We start from the raw sequence: 13,392 nt of genomic DNA, 5'->3' as shown, positions 1-13,392 counted from the left end.
AAATTGTAAAACAAAGAGAGAAAAAACAGTATGACCTAAGAAAGGTAAAAAATGAAAAACACTGTACAAATGCCCGCGCGCACACACACACACACACACACACACACACACACACACACACACACACACACACACACACATATATACAGAGCTTTCAATAAAGAGTGCAAGGTTTAATACGACCACTCCAATCATATTCAGGGCATTAGTTTACACCATTCTCATGTCCTTCAATCACTCAGAACAATGAACTTTTTATCCTGACTGGATGCCAAATTAACTTTAAGGGATTCCCCTAATGTGCTCACTGACTGTAACCCAGACATCTCTTCATCCATCTCCACACTCCTCTATAAATGGTTAACCATGTATTTGTCTTCCTCTCCCTTATCGGCTCTTCAGTGCCTTAAAGGTTGTACTAATAACATGGGGAGAGGTAACACATCGGTGTCTCTACAATGTATGTCAAAGCTTGGTTTGTTGAAGAAACAGCCATGAAGACAACAGGAATACATACAAATAGGCAATAGATGATCCTGTTTTGTATGTACTGTACAGGATGCTGGTAGCAGGCTGTTCATAACTCAACAACTCCTGCAACGCTTTTGAACCCAAATTGTTGCACAAAATACAAACAAAAAAAGTCTTATGGAAATACTTTGAGCTGCTGGCTTCATATCTTTAAAGCTACATTTGCACAAGTCTAGTGCTTTGTGTGTGTGAATCATAGAGCCTCGTGGGTACACAGCATACGTGGTACAGCCTTTGAGTCCAGACATGCCCTTACTTGACTTCTTAATCTTCAGTTTCCTGCCCTCCCTTTCGTATCTCAGTATAAAAACTTCACGCCACTGTGATTCCTCCCCTGCTTCGCCTCTCCCCTCTCTTCTCAGTATCACACTACAACAGCTTTATGCCTTCTTGCCACAGCTCCCTGGTCCATAGCCCCTCCGCTCCTGCTGTTTCCACTGGGGCACTGCACAAAAACTGCGCTTGGCTTGATCCCAACAAATGGGGCCCTCATACCTCCCAATCTCTAGATTAAATAGCACCAGTCTCTGAAGTCTTTCCAGGGGCTAATGGCTTTTGTTGCTGGGAATAATCCACACATCCTCTCCCACATCCTGGGGGTCTGCTGGCCTGTTGTGAACCCCGCCTTTACCCTCTTCATGTCTCTCTCATCTCCATCTCAATCTGCGCTTCCATTTTGGTTGACCTCCCAGCCTTTCTATAGCACAACCCTGCGGTTATGTGTTGAGGCATCCACGACTGAACCACCAACATTGAAGGGAGGATGCAGTTGTCTGACACTGGGTTGAGAACTATGCAGAGTTTTATAGGGAGTCAGTGCAGGTGCTGTCTGAAGCTTAATGAAGGCCCTAAATCTCTTCTGTCATTTGCAGCTAACTGGAGCCTAAGCAGCCAGAGAAAAGGGGATAAGTGCCTGGGAGCCATCCTCATAAGGAAAAGAAAACATCCGTCAAACAACAACCACGGCAGAACAGCCTCAGTGTCAGCACTTGATGTCCATTCAAAATAAATACAGCAGGGAGACACATTTTCACAAGATGGGGGCAAGAATGTTTTCCATGGATGAAAGACCGCTGGGTTTTTGGATAAAAAGAGACTAAAAAAAATGCAAAGTAGAGAATGAGGTCTGTTCTGTTGCCCGTTTGTCCCGCTTTGTTGCTTAAAATAGCTCTGATTAAGACCACACTTTGCTACAACGTCAGCAAATCACGCAGACTACATAACCAGGTATGAGCTCATATCCTGTCTGGGGCACTTTTTCTATAGCAGTGTAAAAGAGGGGAGGATAAAAGCAGATGGAGAGAGAAAGAGAGACTGTGGTTGTAAACCGCAGACACTAGGATGCTTACCGACCACCCTGATCAGCTTACTTAATTAGAATAGTTTTTTTAAAGGCCCAAACATTCATCACCTTGAATTTACTTTAATATCCAAGTTTTGCTTAACTTATAAGGCTACTAGATGCAATCAGCTGTATCTATAAAGATGTCATACGCAGCCTAAAGAATGTAGTGAAAATATGAAACTATGACTTCTGGGGAATGCCCAAGGGCACGAAATGTGATCAACCACACAAGTGGAGAGGAAAGACAAGGACGACAAACACAGTAGCCTTGAAGATCGAGCAATATTACGAGAGCAAAGAGAGTAACAGAAAGTCGGGGGATGAAAAGAGAAGCAGTGAAGGGTAAAGATGTGACAGAAGCAGGACACATCTGATTTTCAGAACACAAGGATTACAAAAAAAAGGGGGGGAGACTAAGCTAATAAAAGGAGAATAAATATGGAAATGGAGCACGGGGAACAGATCTAAGGACAGACACAAGCTGAGGGTGAAGAGGAAATAAATACATGAAGGGTTATTATCTATAGCGTCCAAAACAATAAACCTGTCATCCTGTGGCTTCGTGACCACCCATCAGCCTCCAGACCTCCACTACTAACCCTGCATAAAAACATAAATACACACAGGTCTAGTGTAAGTTGGAGAGGCTAAAGACCACCTGAAACATCCTGGAAAAAAACAAAGATGCAACAGAGCAGCCCATTGACTGATGATGATGTCAGTTAGAGGGGATATCCCTAGTATGGTCCTTTCAGTCACACAGGCTCGGCCTTGTGAGTTCAAGAAGAAAAACAAAGGAAGAAAGAAAAAAAGAAACAGGGGGAAAAAAGCACCAAGGTTAAATTATGTGAAAAAGAATTGGAATAACAATTTTGGAAAAAATCTCAGGAAATAGCTGTTTGGAATGGAAAAGTGAATGGAGGCAAAAAGAGGTGGTGAGTTTCTGAGTTTTGGAAACAGGATGAGGGAAGGGAGGGAACAGAAAAAGTAAAGAATGGTCGAGGGCAAATTAATGGACAACGAATAAGGAGGAGAGTGTAAGGAAAAAGGGGTTTAAGGAGATGCTTAGTAAAGAGGCTGAAGTCTTCTTTGAAACTCTGTGTTAGTCTTTTTATTTGCTTTAATATAGCTATTTTAATGTTTCCTGCTTAAAAAGACAACAACACCACACAATTACATCATTTTTTAAGCACCATGCATATGCGAGTCATAACTCCTGCAGGCCCGTGCTGGAAGCAGTTATGTGGGGGCACAAAGGAGGGATGACAAGTGATTGAACAAAGTTTAAAGCTGGAGTCTTTAATTCAGAAAGAATTCGTATGTGGAGGATCTCCACAGAAAAGATTAAGAAAGAGCGAGGGGGTTTCGAAATGTGGAGTGTGCCATTAATCATGCAACCCTGAAACACTTTGCCTGTAGAAACCAAAACAGAAGCAGCAGGTTGAAGTTAAAAAAACAAGTGCTTGATTGTCGCTTTGCTGTGGGAAATCTTTGATGTTTCTTCACAAGTTTTTACATGGCCGTCCATAGATTGGTCTGCGTACACCTAGATTAAATGACAGTAAAAAATACTCCGCTGAAACCAAATAACTGCTATAATATTCTTTTACATTAACAGGGGATCATACTGTATGACTACAGTATCCACTTGTGTAAATCCCAACCTTTCAGTTCCCCTCTGCAGCTTTTCGGCATTATTCTGCTAATTGTTGAAGAAATCAAGAAACTTCTGCAAAAGAACTACCAACCATTAGTGAGCAAACAACTTTACTCAAATAACTTTGTTTTGCAACTTGTGAAAGTAAAAAAGGAACTACAGAGAAGCAGTGTGACATTTCTGTGTTGACAGGTTGTTTCTGCTGCTCCTAGGTGGTCAACCAATCAAATGTTATAAGTTTAAAAAAGCTGTAATAAAAGACCTTTGATGGAAATTGGAGTAAACTGGTGAAAGCGGTTTATTAAAACATGTGCAGACAAGCATGGAAATATAGTACATAACTCAAAAGCTGAGATTGTTCAGTTCTAACAAGACTGAAAGTCAATATTTGGTATGACCACCTTTATTCTTTAATGCAACCTGAACTCTTAGTCAGGATTTCTTCTCATTTCTTTAAGTAGTCATCAGGAATAGTTCCCCAGGCGTCTTGAATGAGGGCTCTGGAGGCCAATCCATGACTGATAGTGGTTCATTGAGTGTTTTTGCTATGTCAGGATTATGTTTGGGATCATTGCTGAAACATTAAGCAGTTCCCAATCACATGCTTTACAGATGGTATTGCATGGTGGATCAAAATTGGACAGTACTTTTCTGCATTCACAATTCCATCAATTTTCAAATGCAGCCCTAAACAATGACAGATGATATTTAACTGTTGTATTTAGTTTTTAGGCCACCTCTTTTTCTTTTCTTTTTTTAAATGTTCAGGTACAAGGACTGGACTGCAAATGAGTGAAAAAGCAGCCAGTGTCCAAAGACAAACTGTAAAAAGACCTTCAGAAAACCTGGAGAACGACTGCTCTTAAAAAACATAAAAGACAGTCTTCTTCTTGTAACCAAAATATAAAGAAATGAGGAGTGGCTCAAGACTTTAGCACAGTACTATATAGTGCTTTTCTTCACTCACTGGCCAGTCAAAGAATTAACAGTTACACTAACAAACAAATCTTTTGACCGTGAAAGGAAACTGGAGGACCCACAAGCAAACATGAAAACGACTAGCAGAGTATAAATTCTTCATCATCAACTCGCTGTACAACTAACAAACACCTCACAGTTTACTTCTACAGGGAGTGCAGAATTATTAGGCAAGTTGTATTTTTGAGGAATATTGTTATTATTGAACAACAACCATGTTCTCAATGAACCCAAAAAACTCATTAATATCAAAGCTGAATGTTTTTGGAAGTAGTTTTTAGTTTGAGCTATTTTAGGGGGATATCTGTGTGTGCAGGTGACTATTACTGTGCATAATTATTAGGCAACTTAACAAAAAACAAATATATACCCATTTCAATTATTTATTTTTACCAGTGAAACCAATATAACATCTCCACATTCACAAATATACATTTCTGACATTCAAAAACAAAACAAAAACAAATCAGCGACCAATATAGCCACCTTTCTTTGCAAGGACACTCAAAAGCCTGCCATCCATGGATTCTGTCAGTGTTTTGATCTGTTCACCATCAACATTGCGTGCAGCAGCAACCACAGCCTCCCAGACACTGTTCAGAGAGGTGCACTGTTTTCCCTCCTTGTAAATCTCACATTTGATGATGGACCACAGGTTCTCAATGGGGTTCAGATCAGGTGAACAAGGTGGCCATGTCATTAGTTTTTCTTCTTTTATACCCTTTCTTGCCAGCCACGCTGTGGAGTACTTGGACGCGTGTGATGGAGCATTGTCCTGCATGAAAATCATGTTTTTCTTGAAGGATGCAGACTTCTTCCTGTACCACTGCTTGAAGAAGGTGTCTTCCAGAAACTGGCAGTAGGACTGGGAGTTGAGCTTGACTCCATCCTCAACCCGAAAAGGCCCCACAAGCTCATCTCTGATGATACCAGCCCAAACCAGTACTCCACCTCCACCTTGCGGGCATCTGAGTCGGACTGGAGCTCTCTGCCCTTTACCAATCCAGCCACAGGCCCATCCATCTGGCCCATCAAGACTCACTCTCATTTCATCAGTCCATAAAACCTTAGAAAAATCAGTCTTGAGATATTTCTTGGCCCAGTCTTGACGTTTCAGCTTGTGTGTCTTGTTCAGTGGTGGTCGTCTTTCAGCCTTTCTTACCTTGGCCATGTCTCTGAGTATTGCACACCTTGTGCTTTTGGGCACTCCAGTGATGTTGCAGCTCTGAAATATGGCCAAACTGGTGGCAAGTGGCATCTTGGCAGCTGCACGCTTGACTTTTCTCAGTTCATGGGCAGTTATTTTGTGCCTTGGTTTTTCCACACGCTTCTTGCGACCCTGTTGACTATTTTGAATGAAACACTTGATTGTTCGATGATCACGCTTCAGAAGCTTTGCAATTTTGAGACTGCTGCATCCCTCTGCAAGATATCTCACTATTTTTGACTTTTCTGAGCCTGTCAAGTCCTTCTTTTGACCCATTTTGCCAAACGAAAGGACGTTGCCTAATAATTATGCACACCTGATATAGGGTGTTGATGTCATTAGACCACACCCCTTCTCATTACAGAGATGCACATCACCTAATATGCTTAATTGGTAGTAGGCTTTCGAGCCTATACAGCTTGGAGTAAGACAACATGCATGAAGAGGATGATGTGGACAAAATACTCATTTGCCTAATAATTCTGCACTCCCTGTATTAATTTTAAACCTGTAGTCCTGTTCACTAGTATTTTTTCTCTCGTTCCAGCATTTCTTTATAATCTACTCCTTGCAACCTCTTAACAAAAACATAGATGTCATTACCTGGCCATTCCCAGACTTGAGAACCCTGCTGGGACAATGAGAACATCAAGTCGGGGAAAGGGGTGCACCCCCAGAACAGCATGGGCTGCAGCCAAACATTGAGGCAACAGCTTAAGGACTCCCATCTGCAAAAGGGAAACAAACCAAAAGCAAAGAAATGTTATTATAGCTCACATATTTAAATGATAAGGATTTTTTTTAACCGCTCCCCATGGAAATACAGTCTAATATGTTTACCAGGGTGCCAAGAGATGGTAGTTGAAAACCTCTGACACAGTGACACAAACGTCAACTGATGCCATCTCCTTTAATCATACAAAATTTAATTAGCACAACTCTCAGTGGCTCTTTGTCAGAACCCACCTGGGCCTTTTGCAGAAGGCAGGCAGGGCTAAATACACGGTGTGGAATCACCCGCTGGGACCAAGCCGACCACTCAGTAAATCGGCAAGGGTAGTCGCCATGGGAACAAGAAATGCCGTCATCCACCATGCCTGAATAATCAGTTACAGAGAGTCCCTCATCCTCAAGGGAAGAGTAACAGAATGCAGAGTCTACGCAGGTAGTCTGGTCCCTGCTGTAGAAGAAAACAGGAAAGAAAAGTTTAACCAAAGGCTAATAACAACATTTTTTAAATTTCCATTTTTTTTCTTTTTGACTACATGGACCTTGAAATACTGAACCATCCATGGCACAGTGTGCACTGTCTCACTGAAATGAAAGGAGTGGAAATATGGAAATGACAGTATACATCACAAACCACAATGAGCCCAAAAATATCTAAGTGCCGACATGCAATCACATTCACTCTAATCCAATATCCAGCACTAAGTCTGTCCTCGGCATCAGAACCGTTCCAAGGGTTTCAAGCAACAGCCAAGTTTCCTTCAAGCCATTCACTGAAAATAAAGGCCCTCCTTGTAGTTGGGGAATCATGGGGCCTGCAGCAGGCTATGGTGGGCTGCTGCTGGAGGACAACCATGAGGGGGAGGAGGAGAATTACTGGAAACCACTGGCAGACTTGCCAACCTGCTGGCCGGCAAAAGGGAGACCCCAGATCGACCATGCCCTGCACAGAGGAAACCAGCCCTTTCGAAATGCTCCAACCTGCGTTTTATATCCTGTATGTCTATAAAATTTATGTAAGCCTCAGTTTTTCTATCCAACAATAATTTCTGCTGGGCACTGAACCTAATGTAATATGGTGAAAGCCTTTATGCATTTGTCATAAAAAAGCTGATTGAGTGCTGCACACTATTCATCACCCTAATTTCACCTGCACCATTTTTGGTGAAGTGTAAGGAAAGTTTGACCATAGAATGTGGAATGGCCAGACTTAGGTTAATAACAGTCTGAAGAAGAGGTCCTACTAGAAGGAAAGAACACAGGAAAAACTAATAAAATACCTGCCAGTCTGGAGAGGAGAGCCCTTTACTACTTCACTTGAAGAACTTCCAAGTCTAGACACACGCTCAGCCTCAGTCCACTGCCCATACTCAGGCCCAAGTTTGGCAGTCTTGCCACAGTCTGTCCCGTCCCTCACCCCTTTTTCCAGCTCTGGGGGGATTTCTGCTGTGACTTGTTGCCAGTGACCCACTGCCAAAGTGAAGGTGGAAGCGGGCATGGGCATTGTAACATAGTAATTCCACGTTAAGAAATCTGCAGAGAAAATGCCAAAGAAGTGCCAGAGAGAGAAAATAAAAATGTCAAAGGTACAGAAGTAGTAAAGAGTTTAGACGACTGGCAGCATGGAGAAAGAAACAGAAGAAAAATCTGAACTGAAATGCCATTTTGCTTTTACTACACTGTCCAATCTGATGTGTTTATCTTTGACATTTTATTTCTTTCTAGTCCCACCCATCGGTACAGAGTGACACAATTCTCATGTCCACCTTTCAGATGATGTGAAAGTTATTAAAATCTTGAAAGGCAGCCAGAGAATTATCTCAGTCTGGAAACTGTTACTTCTATTATAAGTAAACTCACAGTACTTTGCAAAAATATTGAGCCATATTTCTTTATTTTGTTTCCAAGAAAAGAGACATTCTTCTAATTTTTTTAAATAGTCATAAGTAATAGTTCTCCAGTCTTTCTGAATGTCTTTCAAAGGTTGTTTGAATACTGGCTGCTTTTTCGCACATTTCCTAATTTCCAGTCCTTGAACCTCACTATTTCAGAGGAATGCTTTTTTGTTTACGCCACTTAACACTGACCTATGAATCATTCAAGAATAAAAAAAGCACCAAACTCAAGGAATGAATCAATGTTATGTCTACACAACAGACAACCTACCAAGAACCCAATTTTAAATTTTATTTTTAGACTCTTTGTTACCAGCAGCTTGTTGCAAAACCACATAATTTGTTCCACTTTATTTAGTTGAAGCTAGGAAAAAGATGAAGAGTATCTGAAAGTCATATCCTTAATAACTAGGAAAAAGAAAAAAACCCCAACAAAGACCTGACGCGGGATCTGAGACTCATCATAAATGGGCACAGGGTGGCTGTTAAGAAAGGGCAACAGGAAGAAAGGGCTGATGTATGCTAAGTTACAAATTGTAAAGGAAGTCAGGAGAGAGGTCTTGACAGCCATCTGTAAAACACAGTGGAGGCTCTGTCATGGTTTGCCACTCCATTTCAGCCAGTGATGTTGGGGATCCTGATAATGAATGCAGTACAACCATCAGATTTCGATCCACCATCCAATACCATCTGGAAAGAATCTGATTGGCAACAGCTTCATTTTTCAGCATGGCAATGATCCCAAACACACTGCTAATGCAGTAAAAGCATACAAAGGAGAGAAAAAAATACAATGGAACACCATCAGCCATGGATGGAATCCCCAGAGCCCGGACCTCAACATTACTGAAGCAGCGTTGGATCATCTCAATGGAGAACGGATTAAAAAAAAGGCACACATCCAAAGAAAAGCTTTGAATGTCATTCAAGAACTATTCCTGAAGACTCCTTAAAGAAATTACAAGAAAGATTGCCCAAGAGAGTTCAGGCTGTGATAAAGAATAAAGAGGTGGTCATACCAAATATTGATTTCAGTCTCATTAGAATTGCACAAACTCTGTTTTTCCCTTATATACCGTATTTACATTTATGTTTACACATTTTCCCATTAATAACTACATCTACTTCTTTTGTGAGCTTTTGCACAGCATATCCTTTATTGTAAACCTTCTCTGTTCTCACTGGTTTGTTTGGAACAGATGCTGACATCATACATATTTGAATTACTGACCCAATCTGAAATGTGGAGCTCTAAAAGGTTTGTATTTGTATTTATTGAAAAATGTTCTCTACTGATTCCAATAAAATACAAAGACCTTTTTCAGTGCAGTTCGTACTCCTCAACAATGCTCTCTTTTCTCGAAGCACTGATATTGATGTTGTTGTTTTTTAAAAAGCATTAGGCTGATTTTTTTCTGTTTATTTGTTTATGTTTTTATTTATTCCTATTTTTTGTGCCTGGCAGACAAAAAATAAATAAATACATAGCTAAGCCATTTTAAAAGCTTCACTGTCACACTATCTGAAGACTTAGCCAGCTCAAACTGGAGGTGACACGCAGATAAACGTGGGCAATCGGTAAATGTTATCTTATTTGGGAATTAGGCTGATAATGGCTGGTACCAGCTTTCAGCCGATACTTTGGTGCACACGTACCCTTTTTATTTAACCCAACAAATCCAATCTCTCAAACACATCAATAGTCCATGCTCCCATAATAGCTTTTAGCTTCAACACTGGACACTACAGACCCATTTATTCCAAGTAATGAAATCTAATACCAATCTCTTCTTTTCAGTTTAGTAGTCAATAAATTTGTGTAATATTCAAAAGTTTACAAATGTACACACACACACATATATATATATATATATATATATATAAAACAAAGAAATACATATACAATTGAGGTTTTTGAAAAGCTTACGTGTGTCCCCATCTTCAGCAGGTACTGCCTGCTCCTCCCCACTCATCAAAACCACGCACTCACTGGGGGCCCGTACTGTTGCCTGCCATGTTGACATGGCAACAGGCGGCTCCTGGCAGGGGAAGAGGGCTCGGTTGTTGATGGGAGAACCGGCGGTGTAGACACACACCCTGGAAGGGTAAACAATGGTAAACTATAAACAACCCTCACTTCAATGCCCAAATGCACATAGAAACACAGACATAAGTAAGGCATACCCCACACAGGAGAGAATAAAATAGCCCGAGGTGTGTTTTTGTGAATGAATTAATTTGTATCTTACACAGTAACTTTGAACAGAGCAGATTTTATGCCAGTTGCCAGTTGTTGCTTTTTTTAAATAATGTGCCAATCTTTAATGGAATAATTCAGATGATTTGCATCCTGAAACAAACCTGTTGTCCTGATCTTTGGTCCACCGCACTGAACCTCCTGCTGGTTTCGTCTCATAACAGATCCTGAGAGCACAAGGGAACTCCTGAGGTGATGTGACTCCATTTTTCCTCACCTGTAGACTCCATCGGTCTCTATGGAACTGCAGTGTGCTTCCATCCTGAGCACCGGGGGCACGGCCACACAGTGAAAAGAGCTGATGCTGCTGCCTCCACTGGCTGGAGGGCATGGAGATGAGGTTCTGAATAAAAGCTGCCTGTGGCTTCCTTGAAACATCCCCTGACTTTTTAGATGTTACCTCTGGAAAGCGGCTTAACATGGCTGCCACAGAGGTGACGTCCACCTCTTCGACCTTTGACACGTCAAGATCACAGCAGTCCAACACTAAGGTGAACTCACCACCACTTGTAGTGTGCCACAGACTTGAAGACTGAATACTTTCTGCATCACCACACATCTTCACCACCTTTGTTGTAGTCGTTTCAAGCTCTTTTTTACCATCCTCCAGAGCATCCACCTCCTTGTATTTGGATGTAAAACCATCCTGACTTCCTCCAGCCTCAGTCCTCACTCCCGAACGAGGCTCCAGGAACAGAACAATACTACCACTGATGACCTTACTGTCAAAGTGAACAGTAAGGTCCAGGACATAATGCCTGACCAGTATGTGGTTAGTATTCGCTCGAAGCGGAAGGTCATTCGTGTCAGGGTTTAGGTCCCCATCTGGGTCCATGTTACACCAAGGACATCAAAGTTGAGTATAAGATAGCTGAAACAGAGGAAACAGAAAAAAAACTAACCCACACTGACTGAGAATCTGAGGAAAAAATCTAACTCATTTTTGTCTGTGCATAAACTATGATGTGAATACACCATCATGGTGACTGCAGGCTACAGCTGCATTTAACTCCAATGAACTCTACACATGCCCACATTCCACAATGAAACGACTTTCAAACAGGAAAACAATTTCATGATCCAATTTTGATGTGTGTTAACAAAGCAGTACAAGTTAAAAAAAAACTCAACACACAGACAGTAACAGCTAACTATCTGCAGAAACCTATATTAAAGCTCTCCTGCTTTTATTTTTCCTGTCAGTCCTTCTATTTAGCCTGCTTGGGGCTGGAGGGAGGCTTGGCACGACAGAGGTGCAATTACTATTTACAGTGAGAAACCCTCAGAGCTTATTCAGTGCAGTTTATAAAATTATGAGCACTGAGAAACATGATATCTTGAGCAACAGGATGGAGAAAAACATATCTTCCATAACTGTAAAAGATTGGACAACAACAGCCAACTCTGATCTATGTGACCACTCTTTTATTAAGCTCGTGCAGCTTGTTAATAAAATTAGTGTCTGTTTACTGTTACCAAGGAAAGAAAACTTGAGTGTTGCTCTAAGGGTATAGGAATTATGTAGCAGTGGGCGGAAGTGAATGCCAGATAGCTGTCACACAGTTAAAAGTGATTAAGTTGTGTTCTTGGAGGCAGAGCAGGGCTTGCAGGCAAGTCACAATACTGCTCAACTTCGACCAGGGTTTTCCTTTCTTTTAATCACAGGCTAAAGTGTGAGAAAACATAAAACAGAAACTTTCGGTCAGCACAGGAAACGAAGGTCTTCACCTCAGTGTTTCCAAACGCCGCACGACGTAAATGAACATCTGAAGTTTTAAAATTCACTAAAGTGTGAAGCTGGCTGACTGACATGAAGGAGTTCGGCTAACTTGCCATCACAGGTCTCTGTCATTAAACAGTCTGCGGTTCAACCGCAGCGACGGTGTCGCCACAAATAACCGGCTTCGCTGTGGATAACAGCGTATTTACTAATATTTGTACAAAACAGCTGGTAACATACCGCTGAGCATCACAAGCTCTCGTTTGTTCTACAACAAAGCTGTATCCGTCCTGTGCGAGTCGAGCGTTGATGTCGTCACATTAGTGCGACGGCAGCGGATTGTAGTCCTTCACCTGAATCCTCCCCGCTCTCTCGAGCGCTGCACGTTATTTATTTTTTATGATAACTACGGAAGTAACGATTAAAATGCTTTTTTAGAATTAATATATACATTCTGATATATGATATCAAAAAGAATGAATGAGAACGAGAAAGTAGAGAAGTACCAGGTGCAAGAACAGCTGGAGCGGATGTGAAAAGTCCACAGTCACCTTTCTTCCCCATTCTGATGCTCGCTTTAAACTTAAGCAGATTGTGTTGACCATGTCTGCATGTCTAAATGCGTACAGTTGCTGCTATGTGACTGGCTAATTCAATAATTAGTATCAGGCAGATGAAACTGTATACCTAATAAAGTTGCCAGTGTGTGTAATTTTACTTCCTGTTCAGTTTTAGCTTCAGTTAAATTGCAACCTGGGGATACTCTTCAATGTAATTATTGCATTTATTTGTTTCTTTATTTTTTTGTCTACTTCTAAACATTTAGTTTTATTTAGTCCCCTATTTGTTCTATTTTTATTTTATTTTGAGACAAAGGACGCCAAAAAAATGAATAGGAACATTTATATAATTTCACAAATACTGTACAATCATTACTTACTTCATTAGGTACATCTGTTCAACCGGTTAATAATGCAAATATTTAATTAGTAAGTCAGACAGCTGCAGCTCAATGCCTTTAAGTGTGTAGACATAGTCCAGATGACCTCCTAAAGTTAAAACTGAACATCAGA

General features: G+C 41.1%; 1 protein-coding gene across 4 annotated transcripts in view; it reads right to left on the bottom strand.

Annotated features, from left to right (window-relative positions):
* The window catches only part of aopep (aminopeptidase O (putative)), a 91,754-nt gene extending 79,126 nt beyond the window's left edge, over positions 1–12,628 (bottom strand). For 3 of the 4 annotated variants that reach the window (XM_085425814.1, XM_085425816.1, XM_085425817.1), the window contains exons 1-6: positions 12,560–12,628; positions 10,704–11,470; positions 10,270–10,439; positions 7,728–7,980; positions 6,685–6,898; positions 6,322–6,446 (exon numbers count right to left, since the gene is read on the bottom strand). In XM_085425814.1, the coding sequence (XP_085281940.1) occupies positions 6,322–6,446; positions 6,685–6,898; positions 7,728–7,980; positions 10,270–10,439; positions 10,704–11,434 (1,493 nt within the window). In that variant the 5' untranslated portion in view covers positions 11,435–11,470; positions 12,560–12,628. Of the gene's footprint in view, positions 1–6,321; positions 6,447–6,684; positions 6,899–7,727; positions 7,981–10,269; positions 10,440–10,703; positions 11,471–12,327; positions 12,481–12,559 lie in introns of those variants that run through there. The other variant, XM_085425815.1, reaches the window with a different exon arrangement.
* Positions 12,629–13,392: the final 764 nt, after the last annotated feature.

This window comes from Rhamphochromis longiceps, linkage group LG12 (assembly GCF_057381845.1).
Source record: "Rhamphochromis longiceps isolate RC_006_pf linkage group LG12, R_longiceps_female_GT1.1, whole genome shotgun sequence".
In the NCBI taxonomy this organism is placed as follows: Eukaryota; Metazoa; Chordata; class Actinopteri; order Cichliformes; family Cichlidae; genus Rhamphochromis; species Rhamphochromis longiceps.
The sequence above is the reverse complement of the archived record's forward strand: the minus strand, read 5'-3'. Positions and strand labels throughout refer to the sequence as shown.